General features: G+C 30.2%; 1 protein-coding gene across 2 annotated transcripts in view; it reads right to left on the reverse strand.

Annotated features, from left to right (window-relative positions):
• The window catches only part of LOC106469555 (ER degradation-enhancing alpha-mannosidase-like protein 3), a 58,288-nt gene that overhangs the window by 14,357 nt on the left and 28,352 nt on the right, over positions 1–15,579 (reverse strand). For both annotated transcript variants that reach the window (XM_022398096.1, XM_013930051.2), the window contains exons 12-20: positions 13,186–13,269; positions 11,889–12,013; positions 10,111–10,270; positions 9,349–9,506; positions 5,806–5,941; positions 3,647–3,728; positions 3,212–3,318; positions 2,668–2,787; positions 485–530 (exon numbers count right to left, since the gene is read on the reverse strand). In XM_022398096.1, the coding sequence (XP_022253804.1) occupies positions 485–530; positions 2,668–2,787; positions 3,212–3,318; positions 3,647–3,728; positions 5,806–5,941; positions 9,349–9,506; positions 10,111–10,270; positions 11,889–12,013; positions 13,186–13,269 (1,018 nt within the window). The remainder of the gene's footprint in view (positions 1–484; positions 531–2,667; positions 2,788–3,211; positions 3,319–3,646; positions 3,729–5,805; positions 5,942–9,348; positions 9,507–10,110; positions 10,271–11,888; positions 12,014–13,185; positions 13,270–15,579) is intronic.

The raw sequence follows: 15,579 nt of genomic DNA on the forward strand, positions 1-15,579 counted from the left end.
CATATAGCAGACAGTACTATTACATTTATATAGATAACATACAACAGACAGTACTATTATATTTATATAGATAACATATAGCAGACAGTACTATTACATTTATATAGATAACATACAACAGACAGTACTATTACATTTATACAGATAACATATAGCAGACAGTACTATTACATTTATATAGATAACATACAACAGACAGTACTACTACATTTATACAGATAAAATACAACAGACAGTACTATTACATTTATACAGATAACATACAACAGACAGTACTATTACATTTATATAGATAACATACAACAGACAGTACTATTACATTTATATAGATAACATACAACAGACAGTACTACTACATTTATATAGATAGCATACAACAGACAGTACTATTACATTTATATAGATAACATGCAACAGACAGTACTATTATATATATCTGTGTACGTGTGTGTGTAATAGATTTTGAATGTAATGAATAACTTACCCAGTACTAGTCCTCCGATGCCTCCAGCTGCTTCAATATTTCGTGCCTACAATATAAACAAATGAAACTTGTATGAATGCAAGGCATCATAAATAATTCTATATGTATGTGTTGTTAACACATAACTCTTAGATCACTTACATTTAATTATTAATTAATAGTGGCTGTATCTTGTTAGATGATTGAACAGGTTACTAACAATGACAATAATTGATCATTGTAACTCTGATGACTATTTCTTTATTAATAGTGGCCTGTATCTTGTTAGATGATTGAACAGGTTACTAACAATGACAATAATTGATCATCATAACCCTGATGACTATTTCTCTATTAATAGTGGCCTGTATCTTGTTAGATGATTGAACAGGTTACTAACAATGGCAATAATTGATCATCATAACCTTACTGTAAGTATTTGCTACATGACAATAATTTACCATACAGAATTATTTTGTTTTAATAATTTCAAATAAGCATACAAAATCATTTAATTACAAACACTGCCTCAACTACAAAACCAAATTCAAAAACTCTCATCTTAAACCTGTTATGAACTGGTTTAAGGGTGAGTGTTATCAATTAGAAAAAATTCAAACTGTGACACCCATACTTCTAAACATGAAGGCCACTGATTTAAAAGTTACCACAATCAGTAACCATACATTTATTACAGTTATAAGTTAAATAGGCAAACAATGTTTTGAAGTAGTGATATAAATATCAGTGGTGAGATAGTGGACTGATATTTGGAAAAGGTCAACACTGTTCTGTGTCCATTTGTATATCAAAGGAACAAGAGAAAACTAGATAATTACATGATTGGTAGCTGGTTGGTCAAGATATTGAATGCTGCTAATAATATTGAACCCAATGGTGTAATCTTGTCAGCTACATATATTGTACATCACAATCATAATGAACTACATATTATGACATAATATTGACCCCAATGGTGTAATCTTGCCAGCTACATATATTGTACATCACAATCAGAATGAACTACATATTATGACATAATATTGACCCCAATGGTGTAATCTTGCCAGCTACATATATTGTACATCACAATCAGAATGAACTACATATTATGACATAATATTGACCCCAATGGTGTTAGTTCATTCTGATTGTGATATACAATATATGTAGCTGGCAAGATTCCATATTATGACATAATATTGACCCCAATGGTGAAATCTTGCCAGCTACATATATTGTATATCACAATCAGAATGAACTACATATTATGACATAATATTGACCCCAATGGTGAAATCTTGCCAGCTAAATATATTGTATATCACAATCAGAATGAACTACACATTATGACATAATATTGACCCTAATGGTGTAATCTTGCCAGCTACATATATTGTTTATCACAATCACAATGAACTACGTATTATGACATGATATTGACCCCAATGGTGTAATCTTGCCAGCTACATATACGAGTATTGTATATCACAATCAGAATTAGACATATTATGACAAGTAAAGTATGTTTAACTTATTTTTAAGTCTTTGGATACATTTAACATTCAATAATTATAAAAAGTTATTAATATAAAATTTGTTTGGCTTATTTGTGATATTCCTTCTTCAACATTTAACATCTTCAAAGAATAACAACTATACATAATTTTCATGGTATTACGTACAATTTCCACATTATTTTAAGTACTAAAATTTACTATCTAAACATAATAGTGTTCAGTCAAAACTCCTGAGAGAATTAGTATCTGGCAATGTGTACAGTGGTCTTTGCCAGGTAATAAGTTTGTTAGATTTTTTCTGATAGTTGTGGAAAGCTACATAAGGGTTATATGTGCTAGCACTCGCTAATTTGAGCTGGTAGGGTACAGAAAAAGCCACTTTCAATAAAACCCACCACCAACTGTTGGACTACTCTAATTCAATAGTCAGATTTGATCACCAGTCTTATAATGCACACACAGTTTCAAAGTAATGATTGTGATTCTGTGGCAATAAAGCATGAACCAGGGCTCAGGTTAACGGTCCAACACAATAACCACCTAGACCATGCTTGGCCTGCCAGGTAAAAAGTGATTAAATAATACCACTATGTACATACAAAAACATTTTCTCGTATATATGTATATATATAAGGTCATTCATCTCACGTACATCAAATAAGTAAATAATTGAAAAATATTCACCTTTTCAACAAACATACAATCGCCCCGTTCAACAATGACAAGCTTATTTTTTACTTCATCCTTGTTGTTTATGATCCCGCAGGCTCGCAGTGGTTGAGCTACCACAACTTCTGCTTCTACCTGTTAAGATTTACATATTATTTGGGCAAAACCACGAATTTGATGGTAAAAAAAAATTCATATAAATAATAATTACCACCAGCTACTTAGTTAGATAAACATACAATTTTACTAAACCAACAAAACAGAAAGAAAGAAATGCCTTATCATTTCTAGCTTGTGAGGATTTATATACTATGATGATTGTTTTCAATGATATTACAGTTTACTAAAATTCATGTGCAACATACTAGAATCACAAACATAATAGAGTATTTCCTTGGAAACTTTACGATTCGAATAACTATAAATGTTACTCATAGAAGTTTACTTTACTAGAAGTCTTAATATCTCACTATAAAATAGTTTTTCTAGTGACCTAAATTATGCTCTTATTGACCCTCCAAGTACTTTTTACGAGTCAATAAATATTACAGTTACTTACTGGATTCCTTCCTTTTAAGTCGGTACCAAACTGAGCTGGTCCAGCATTTAGTACCATTCGTACCTTGGTTCCAGGTAATGTAAAGTATACAACTCGTAGCTGACGCTCTACAATATAAGGGATAAGGATCTTGAAATATAACATACACTACTAGATAGACCACAGAGAATTCAAAGATACATGAAGGAGTACAGTTGGAAATTTCATATACATTATTATAAGCAACACAAAACGAAAATTATTTATATTTTATAACAACAAAAATTTTACTTTTTATTTAATTGTGGAACATACTTTTTAAGATATAATCACAAAATATTTTTTTCTACAGGATTCTCAAAAAATGCTGTAATATCAAAACGTTTTTAGGTTAAAAAGCAACGTAGAACATTCGAGTAAAAAAGAGAGATACAACCGAAATATGGACTTTCCTACCCTGCTGATTCTGGGCTTTAGAGAGTTCAATCATTTCTTGCATGAACAAAACTCCTTCTTCAGCATCATCTTGAGACTCTGCCTGAATAAAAAAATAATCTCAACTATCTGCAGGCTTCTGTCTTTTAATATTTCACTAAAAGAAGAAATCACATGATGCCTTTCAAATATGATTTCACAATCACAAAAATTATTGTAACATCTGGTAAAAATTTTCATACTGTTTTTGCATTGCTTCTAATGTCTGAAATTTTATTAATTTTTCTCTTATGTTCTATAAAAACATAACACCCTGTGAGCTTCAGCTATAATTTCCACTGAAGAAGTTTGTGACTCTTGAATTTAAACAGTATAGTTTCTATAGAAGTTCAGCATTCTTGATAACATTAAACAAACAAAAGATTCATTGTCACTTTTAATTTATTTTAATGAATAATTAACATGTTGACAAACAAAAGTTAGTGTATATTCCAGTTGAATAGATACATAATCAAACAGGCTCTTGTACAATAAGTTAGTGTATATTCCAGCTGAATGGATACATCTTTAAACAGGTTCTTGTACAATAAGTTAGTGTATATTTCAGTTGAACAGATACATATTTAAACAGGCTCTTGTACAATAAGTTGGTGTATATTCCAGTTGAATAGATACATATTTATACAGGCTCTTGTACAATAAGTTGGTGTATATTCCAGCTGAATGGATACATATTTAAACAGGCTCTTGTACAATAAGTTAGTGTATATTCCAGCTGAATGGATACATATTTAAACAGGTTCTTGTACAATAAGTTAGTGTCTATTTCAGTTGAATAGATACATATTTATACAGGCTCTTGTACAATAAGTTGGTGTATATTCCAGTTGAATAGATACATATTTAAACAGGCTCTTGTACAATAAGTTCATGTATATTCCAGCTGAATGGATACATATTTAAACAGGCTCTTGTACAATAAGTTAGTGTATATTCCAGTTGAATAGATACATATTTAAACAGGCTCTTGTACAATAATACACTGAATATGTTCTATATCTTGTAATCCTTGTAGTAGTATATTTATAGTAAAATCCCACATTAACAGTGAATATGTTAAGAGAAAAATAAACCTGCTTACTATTACTTCACAAAAGCATTGTTTTCATAAACAATTTTTTTCTGAATATATATATTTTTCTTTCGGTTTGTGTGTATATTTACATGCAATTAGTTATACCTGTTGTTTAACAACATTTGAAGGAAACAAAATGAAAGCAAAGTTTACAGTTCAACATTGTAATTTACATACAATACTAATAACCTTTAATTAAATATTTAGATCAGATGAAGATCTGGACCAGATCAACATAGTCACCAAACTATCACAGGTTGAAACTTGTTACATAGTATAAAATGGATCAATACCCAGCATCTAGAACAACAGATACCTTCTCACAAAAACCAGAAAGTTCTCACAAAACCATCTTCCTTTTAGTTTTTTCCAAAATATCAAAGGTGGGAGTCACAAAATTAGAAACCCATTTACAAAATTCAGAAAATGGGGATCTTGTCTTAACATTTTGATTACTAGTATGTAGCTGTCTTCACAGTTGTATGATTCTTTGAAAACAATGCCTCTACATTCTTGTTTGAAAAATAAAATAATCAGTAAACTCAATAAAAGTTTGTAAATTATAAATTTCAATTAAACAAAAAAAGTTAATACTGTAAAAACTAAGGCACACTTGGAAATGTAACAAGTCATATTAATTACTAAAATGTTAACACTACCCAACAGATCAAACTCCATTACAACACTTTATGGCAGAGACTAACATTTAAATTCATGTAATAAGTTTACACTTGAATCATAGTTTCTGCCCCTTTTAAGCCTGGTGGTACATTGCAACAGCTTAAACTAACCTTTGTAGAAGGTTACATGTATATTGAATGCGTAGTGTCCTATATGGAGAAATATATTTAATGTGGTTGAAATTTTCTTAGCATTTTAGTCCTAGATACTTTCAAAAATCTTGTTTGCTTCTGTTTAAGCACAAAGTTATAGAATATGCTAGCTGTGCTGTGCCCACCACAGGTATTAATACCAAGTTTTTAGCACGTAAGCCCTCAGGTTTACCACTGAGCCACTAGGGTAACTTTGGAAATCAATAAATTACCTGAGCACTGTTGTGTACTAGTTGAATTCTTCCATCAGCTAACATAACTACTGTAATTCCCATCTTTCTCACCAGAGCCAAATGATTTTTGTTGGAGGCCTGGAACTCTGAGGCAGACAGCCTACGTCGTTTTAACCTGCCACAAGGAAAGAACAAATCATGTTTCAAACCATAAAAATTCTCTACAAAAAAATTAAAAGTTCAACATCAGTTGTAATTCTAAATACTGCCAAATCTTTCACAACACTGTTTAATATTTCCTCTGTGAACTATGCTACAAAACTTTATTCTCTTAACAATCTTGATATTACGTTGGGTTAAACTTTTAGTAGCAGAAACATTTATATCAGTACTGAAAATAAATAAATATAAGAAAAGTATGTGGTAAGAAATTTGAATTTGAATCATAGGCTTAAATAATAAATGTGCAAGGAATTATCAGCCAAACTAACAATGGAATTTGTAAATAATAATATTAGTCTATACTATGGGCTCTCTGTGCTGTGTCCACCAAAACCTGATATTTAGCATCATAAGCTCTCAGAATCACTACTGAGCAACTGCAGGGAAATAAAATTATTAAAAGTATTCATGTTAAATGCTAATGATTAGCGAATAAAAAACAAAATTTGAATCTAATGTTCCCAAGAGTGCTTACAGTTCCAGGTCCTCGTTAGTCACCAAAATGCCAGAATAAAATCTTTTCTTATTAATGTCCATCTTTAAATTTTTTATCATCTACTTTTTTATAATTTTTACCTATTCTTTATTACAAACAAAACAGTGTTTTTTTGTAAAGATCTTTTATTAAAATTATGAATAATTTAAAATAGAAATAACCCAAGAGAAGTAAATTTAAACATACTATTTAACCCTATCACCACGGGTATCGTTTACTGCACGACACAAGGTTTTAGTGTCTTGCATTCGAAATTTTATTAAACTACTTTTTGTTTATATTATACCAATTAGAATAGCATATTAACTAATAATCCATATTTTAATAGTATATATGTTTTAAATTCTTAATTCTATAAGGCAATATTTACAAAAATCGTGAATTTCCCCTAGTGTGACAAATGTGACCCATATTTTTTAGGTATCTTCTCATCTCTATTGTATCCACCCCTACCAGAAACTACAAAATTAAATGTAAATTACTCACTATAAATCATCATTGCTCAAACAAACCTTAATTTTCATAGTCTTTAATTTTATTTGATTACAGAGCTATGAAATAGAAAATCAGACCCCTCCTGCCAAACCCACCTGTCAAATCCTCTCTTTCAGGATTTGTTAATAGTTCTCTTTTACGTTTAATTATATATTACCTATAACCAATAGAAAGTAAAGGTTTTCATCTATCAAATGATGTATTGTATGACATTGTGTTATGAACATAGAATAGTCACTTTCTCTACTAATACAACTTTGGTTCCCATGGGAATCACAACAGCTAGCTTGGATGCATTTGTAACAGCTCTTGTTGCATAGTTAGAAAGCCAGAAAAATTGTGATTGTTAGAGGAAATTGTGTGCTTTTTGCATGTTATTAGTCTACGTTCTTTGGTGTATTATTTAATTAAATAAAAATTATTAAATGAACTATTACCATTAGTATACAAAAGTATGGTTAAGTATCATCGATAGTCGACAGCAAAAAGAATACTCGAGTAAGTACTTTATTTCTTGTTTTTTTATGTTTATTCTTTTATTATTATAAAAGTAACTAAAATGTAAAAATGTGGATCTCGTTAGGTTAGATGAGAAAAAAAAAACAAAAAACAATATACTAAAAATATTTCAAGAGGCACGCATGCGAGCAGCTCACGGGTAATGTAATTCAATAGCGTAACGTGAGCTGCAAGGTCCCCAACAGATTTACAATTTACAATGGCACAAATAGTAGTTAGATATGGTTCAAAGGGCAATAAAATAATAAAATTTAATAATAAATAGATGCATACTGTTATGAGTTTAAAGCTACTTAGAATAAACAAATGTAGTTTCACGCTACATTTGAAGTCATTCTAGAAAGAAAAGAATTGTAATTTAGATTTATATCGATCTTTTGTTTTTGTGGTTAAGAGGTCAGTCAAATTGACTAACCTTGTATAGAGTTAGGGTAGAGAAAATAACAAAATATAAAGTTTTACTGAAAACAAACATTTGAAATGTATTTCTGAGGTTTTTGAGATTATGCAAATGAAATTTAGATTTTTCAGATGAAGAATAGTATTTTTAATCTTAACATGAAAATCACTTTGCACACAGACTATTCAAAACAAATACTTGATATATTCAAGGACAAATCTTTTTTCAGTTTATTAAAAATACTTCACTAAAAAATATGATTTTTTGTATGTGAAAGACTTGTAATGTTTACTGAAAGATTGCTGAATTTAGTGAAGATATACACACTATATCAAAAGTTAATAGTATCAAATCTATAAAGACTATACGAGTACAAAAAGGTCCTACCTATAGAAACTACACAACTTAATTCTTGCATCCTATCTATAGAAACTACACAACTTAATTCTTGCATCCAATCTATAGAAACTACACAACTTAATTCTTGCATCCTACTTGTATGAACTACATAACTTAATTCTTGCATCCTGTCTATAGGAACTACATAACTTACTTTTTTCATCCTATCTATAGGAACTAGATAACTTAATTCTTGCATCCTACTTATAGGAACTACATAACTTAATTCTTTCATCCTACCTATAGGAAGTACATAACTTACTTTTTTCATCCTACCTATAGGAATTACATAACTTAATTCTTGCATCCTATCTATAGGAACTACATAACTTAATTCTTGCATCCTATCTATAGGAACTACATAACTTAATTCTTGCATCCTATCTATAGGAACTACATAACTTAATTCTTTCATCCTACCTATAGGAACTACATAACTTTTATAACATTTCTCTGTCACAAACCTAATTTAAAATTAAAAAAAATATATGAAAAAAAAATTTTGTTTTCTTTGATTTGTATTTTATGTTGTGGCCCAGTTAAAATGTTTATTTGTTGAACTTTGTGCAAAACTGTTCGAGGGCTATTTGTGCTAGCCTTCCATAATTTAGAAGTGATAGAGAAGAAAGCTAGTTAACACCACCCACCATCTACTCTTTTCAAACCAAATGATGGGATATGACCATTACCCTTTAACTCACCAAATGCCCTGAATTGTGGAGCACAATTAATGTAACAGGTAACAAGGCATGAACCATGCTAATCACTGGGCCATGATCACCCAGGCTCAGACTATCGTAAACTAATTTCTTACAAAGAAACATCTTTATTTCATTTAATGAAATTATTCAAAAATATTTGGACTATTTTTTTTATCACTAAATACTTTCATGGACAATTATAGTGTTGAACATAATATGTTAGTAAATATTTTAATCTCAAAAAACTAATTTAAAATTATAAAAAAAAAATCAGATTTTCTTTGAATTGAAAAATCAAAGCTATAGAAAGTACTAGAGAAAAAGTTAAAATCAAGCAACAATCAACACACCCTGACTTATAAGTTGGACATGTGCCTTCAACAAGGTTTTTCAAAGGTTGCCGTATGGAATGAGCAAAGTTTCTGTCTTCAGGGAAGAGGTAATGTGTGTTAGGACAGCTGCTAGAAAAATCCTCTTCTACTAGATCTAATATGTGTGACTTGGGAGACTGAAAATATAAGATATTGTTACTTTACCTATGTATGTCCCAATAGGATTTATCCATTTACAAACCAAAAATCTGGGAAAACTTATATTTGTAGATTTTTTTTTATAACTTCTCCCTGTTATCTATGTACCTCCCACAATAAGTTAAGGAGAAGTCACTTTTGACAAATACTTTTTTGTTATAGAAGTGAACAAACACCTCCATTATTTCAAAAATACATTAAAATTTTGCTGTTCACAGGAATGACATACAAATGAAACATGCTGTCCTATCAATTCATCAAAATTAACTCTTATGTCATTAGTACACCATTCTAAGTAATATGGCCAGTTCCATCTCTAATATTACCTTACTAAAATCTTGGATAAAATTAAGCTTTAGCTAATACTTACTTAATTAACTATTCAGTACTAAAAGTGTTCTATTTATAATTAGTACTGCTGTACGAAGTTAGGAAAATGAAATAAAGCATATTTTTGTAATCCTTACTAAATTCAGAACAAATTAACAAAACAGCTGTAATAACAAAATACTTTTGATCAGGTCAAGAAATATAACATTTTCTGAACATACTATACTAACATATTACAACATAGCTACTCACTGGAACGACTGTTGCATTACTGAGACGAGCTAGACTTAAAGGAAACAGATGGGCCTCTGTGGTAAACACGAAGTCATCAAGATTGATGATGAGTTCTTCTTTCAAGGAGAATAACAAGTACAAGTACTTAAAAGTTTCAGCCAAAACAAAGGAGTCCATTCTATAAAAGTCAAATTATAAAGAGAAGTATATACCAATACTATATTTCTAAGAACTTAGATGTCATACACACCTAAACCATAATCATTCAGATTAGTGCTTATTGACCTACTGACATAACCCTATATTATGAACTTAATCCGTTGACACATACAAGTTGCCATCATACAAGTTAAATCTTAAAATGTAGCAAATTTATATTGGTCGACTTACTAAACATCTTTAAAATTCTTATAAACATCAGTAATACAGGGTAAGTTTGTGTAAAATGACATTAGATTAAAATGAATTCACTGGTGTTGTTCCTTCTAGTCTGAAATCTTGAAGTACAAAACCAGTAATATTATTTTACTGTTATCACACAAATTTCACACACTTCTCAAGTTATAATACACAGTATCCTTATTAATTCTATAAATGAAGCAGTCTCTATATTATCAGGCTGTTCAAACAAAATACATCAGGAGCATTGTAAAAAATGGCATTCGATTCTATCAGGGACAATGCCAAAAAATAGCATTAGACCCCATCAGGGACACTGTAAAAAATAGCATTAGACCCCATCAGGGACACTGTAAAAAATAGCATTAGACCCCATCAGGGACACTGTAAAAAAATAGCATTAGACCCCATCAGGGACACTGTAAAAAAATAGCATTAGACCCCATCAGGGATATTGTAAAAAAATAGCATTAGACCCTCTAATTCAAAGAAGGATAACAAGTATCCAATAGAAAGTATCACATAAATCCTATCACGTGAAAAATTTGAGTTCAATATATGATACAACAAAGATGTATTATATAATATGTTTAAAATTGAAATAAAAGAGCTATTGCTTTTACAAATCTATAAGAAAATAACAGTACCAACTGTTGGCTGTCCATGTAACTACTTCGCAGGGTGTGGATGGATCTTCACTAAAATTGGTATGAAGGTTCATTAGGTTCATGCATTTTGCAGTTTCTATGGGTATTTTTTACCACTACTTCACCCCCTGTTGATGGATCTTCACCAAATCTGGCATGAAGGTTTGTTGGATCCATGGGGAGATACATACAAATATTCAGTTTTGCAATTTGTGGTTTTTATGAGCATTTTTTACCACTACTTTGCCTCCTGTTGATGGATCTTCACCAAATTTGGCATGAAGGTTTGTTGGATCGATGGGAAGATACATGCAAATTTGCAGTTTCACATTTTGTGTTCTGCAGTTTTTATGGGAATTTTTTACAATTACATATAAGTGAAGCAACTTTTCATGTCCTAAGATAACCTTTCATTAATCATGAATTTATATAACTTCCATCCAGGGGATGAATATTTCATCTAGTATTTAAATAAACTTCTGCTTTTAAATATCAATCAATAGTAGTTATTCCTATATATATATATATATATATATCTGATATATATTATGATATATATGATATATATATATATATATATACATATATATCATAAGATTTTTTACTTACCTGACAATTTTATGACTTTAAAATAAATACTTTAAAGTTCAACTTATCAGATATGTTTTTTACAGGATTTTATCTGCTAATCAGTAAATAATTTTATTCAAACAAGAATCCCAAAAGATAAAAAACAGTTCTGTGACTCACCTGTCCTCGTGACTACCAGTACGCACATCTTTAACAGCAGCAAACCCACATGGGACACGAGCATGGGTCTGAAGACTTTCTAATACCTTTTTTCCTGCTTCCAAGTAGTAAGAATCTTCTGTTGCCTGAATGTATATATCATGAAACATGAAAACAATGCACATAAATCAAACAGAATAGAAATAGATTGTAGATATATATTAAAAGTGGCACACAAAAATTTAAAACTATCCATTTACTTTGTGATAACTAACATTTCATTTCACTCTATTAGAATGAGTATCACTACGTAATTTTTTAAACAATAATGTATAAGAATACTTTCAAATGTAATTTGAAGTTTCCCACACCGCGGGCTTCTACAAAAATAGTTATTAGGGTATTAACTTTAATAATTAAGTGAGACACTTTTCTAATAGTTTGACAAGCTACTGGATTGTGTGTTAATATCACAGTTCTGGTATTTTCAAATGACAGTTGAATAAATGAAGTTACGAGAGCTGTAAACAAGAACAAAAACTTCTTTTGTGAAACTATACTTTATTCCTATATTACAACCACGGTTCACACTGCATTGTTCAGATCAATTTCAAGCACTTTCTAAGCACTCTCAGCATGTTTTTCACGCACTTTTTGAAAGCTAAAATTTACATCCAAATCAATGGGATTCCACTGAAATTTTATAAAATTCCTATTTATATTTGTTCAACATATGAATGTAGACTAAAAAAAAGAAAGACTTTATTTATTGTGCTCAACTCTGCAACATGCATTAAAGTTATATATACCAATATATTCTGCTATTATAATATTCTCAAGTACTTTTGATAAAAAAAACAGACCCTTATTCAAGTACTTTTAAGATCTTGAAATTCCATTCTCAATTCCAAGGACTTTCAAGGATGCATATGTACCCTGTACATCACAAGAAACAAAAACTACACTATACCAAGTGCACTGTGGAAAGAGAGTTCAAGTCACAGTGTCTTAAAAAAATCTTAAAGATGATTCTTATGCTTCTAGTTTTAACTTCTGTAATTAGTTATCACAATACACTCCTTTATTCAATTATTATCATACAATTTTGAATTATATACTACAAAAGGTAGTAGCATAAAAAAGCATAACATTATATTCGATGTTAATGTACTCTTCTAAGCTGGCAACCATTCATGACAGTAATGTAAGTATGTTTAAGTAAATACAACTTCTACACCAGAAACAGCTGTTCTACTTCTTTTTGTGTAGGTGAATATTTTCAAACCCAAATCTTTAATACTTTAAATCTACAGCTAACCTTAAAGAGGAAATAGGTGCTCTCCACAAATTCAGGCCGTAATGGATGTTGCCCCCAGTGGACTTGAAAATCAGTGGTGAAGGCCTAGTAACAGCAAAGAAATAACATCTATATTTAATGTGCCAGTCAGATATTTTGTATACAATTAATTCAAGTTAGCCCTACTGCAGCTGGCTCATGTACTTTACATGACCTTGTGACCACCATGTAACCATGGTGGTATACATACTATGACTCTGAAAGTACTTAGCACATCTTCATGAAATTTGGCAAGCTTCCAGTAAATGTTAAAAAGTATTTCATTTCAAATTGAGTGTTTTTTACAAAATCTTTCTCTGTAATTAAATGGTGTCAGAGTGTTGACATATTTGAGTGCAAAGTAATTTTCAGGTTAAGATTAAAAATACTTTTCTTCATATAAAACTTTTCAAATTTCATTTGAGTAAGCCCTAAAACTTCCTAAATAAATATAAGAACTTTATATTTTACTTGTTATTTTTTATATTGTAACTCTAGACAGGTTGGTCAATTTGACCAACCTCATAACCACCATAAAAAATTAGGAAATGATTTTAAATTACTCTTTTTTTTTTTCTGGAATGATTGCAAATTGTAACAAGAAGCCACAATTATTTATTCTAAATAGCTTAAAGCTTCTAACAGTATACATTTACTTGTATTGTTTTATTGTCTTTTGAACTGTGACTAACAAATCACTCAGTGAACGTGTAGCTCACATCACCCTAACAAATTATGTAATGTACAAGCTACTCACGAGCTTATCTTGTGAAGAATTTGTATTATCATCATTATTCTTTATCTTACCTAATCTAAACTAAAAGTTTCTAATTTTTACATTTTAGTTACTTTTATAATGATAAAGAACACATACGAGAAATAAGAAATATAGTACTTACCTGGGTCTTATTATTCTTTGCTGTCGATGAAATTTAAGCCTACTATTTTGTACTAACGGTACTACCACACTAAATAATTTTTTATATAATTAAATTCTGTAACCAAAAACATAGAATAATGCCTTGCAAAAATCAGACAATCAAACTTTTTCTGGCTCTCTAAATGCGCAATAAGAGCCTCTAAAAATTCCGCTAAACTCCTTGATGTGTTTCCTGTGGGAATAAAGTTTGAACTGGAAGCAAAATAGATAAAATAATGTAATATTAAATGACAGAGAGAACTATTGGCAATTTGTGAAAGACAGAATGTGACAGGTGAGTGAGGCAAGAGGGAGTCTGATTTTACAGTTTGTTGCTCTCCAATCAATTAAGATTGAAGGCTATAAAAATTAAGCTTTGCCTAAGTAATAACTATTTTATAATGAGTAATTTATGTTAAATTCCTTATTTCTTGGAGGGGTGGTAAATACATTTGAGAAGAGGGAAGGCTTAGAGAACAAATGTCATAATATTCATACTAGAGGAGATTAAGGATTTTCTAAAAATATTTCTCTATAAAACTAAGAACTTAAATCTTACATAATATTAAAATTTGATTTATTAGTTATGTTTTGATGCTATGTTTATTCATATACATTGTTAAAAAAAAGTAGTTTAATTCAATTTTGAATGTAACTCTGTAAAAGGTTGTGACATGCATGCTTTTACCTACCCGATGCAAAAGGGTTAAAGTTTTGCTATAATAATGTTTTTTCATTATTTCATAAGTAGGTGCAACATATGCACATTTTAGCTTTAAGGTTTATTTATCAAGTAATATATATGTATGTTTGCATCAGCCACCAAGATTCTCAAAGTAACAAATACTATACTACTTAATGTTTTGATGAGGAGATACGATAAAGCATATGTCTTATTCAACTGATTTAGAATTTTAAGAGCATCTCACATAAAAACCAATAGAAACACAAGACAAGCACTCAAATATTACAGCATTTCTTTCATTTTCTCAAATGATTACTTAATCTTGGCAACAGCTTTTTCTTTCTTCTTAACTAAATTCAGTAGAAACCATCACAGAATCTACAACTTCACAAAGTTTGTTTGTGTTAGCCATCCCTAACTTTAAACTAATAGATGAATGGAACAACACCCACTACTAACTCTTGGGCTACACTTATCTGACCCATGGAACAAAGAGTGTAGATTGACTTTATGGTAATGGGACACAAACCATGAATTCTTGATTCATAATTTGAGCACTCTCACCACAAGGCTATACCTAACTTCCTTACTTTTTAAAGGGATGCAGAAACATAACTTCCTACCAGAGGTAACAATTGTCTCATATTAACTATAGCCTTGTGCTATGCAGTAACATAACTTCCTACCAGAGGTAACAATTGTCTCATATCCTTACTTTTTAAAGGGGGGGGTTAGCATAAATCTATACCTAACCCCCCTTTAAAAAGTAAGG

Source organism: Limulus polyphemus, unplaced genomic scaffold (genome assembly GCF_000517525.1).
Source record: "Limulus polyphemus unplaced genomic scaffold, Limulus_polyphemus-2.1.2 Scaffold3543, whole genome shotgun sequence".
Taxonomy (NCBI): domain Eukaryota; kingdom Metazoa; phylum Arthropoda; class Merostomata; order Xiphosura; family Limulidae; genus Limulus; species Limulus polyphemus.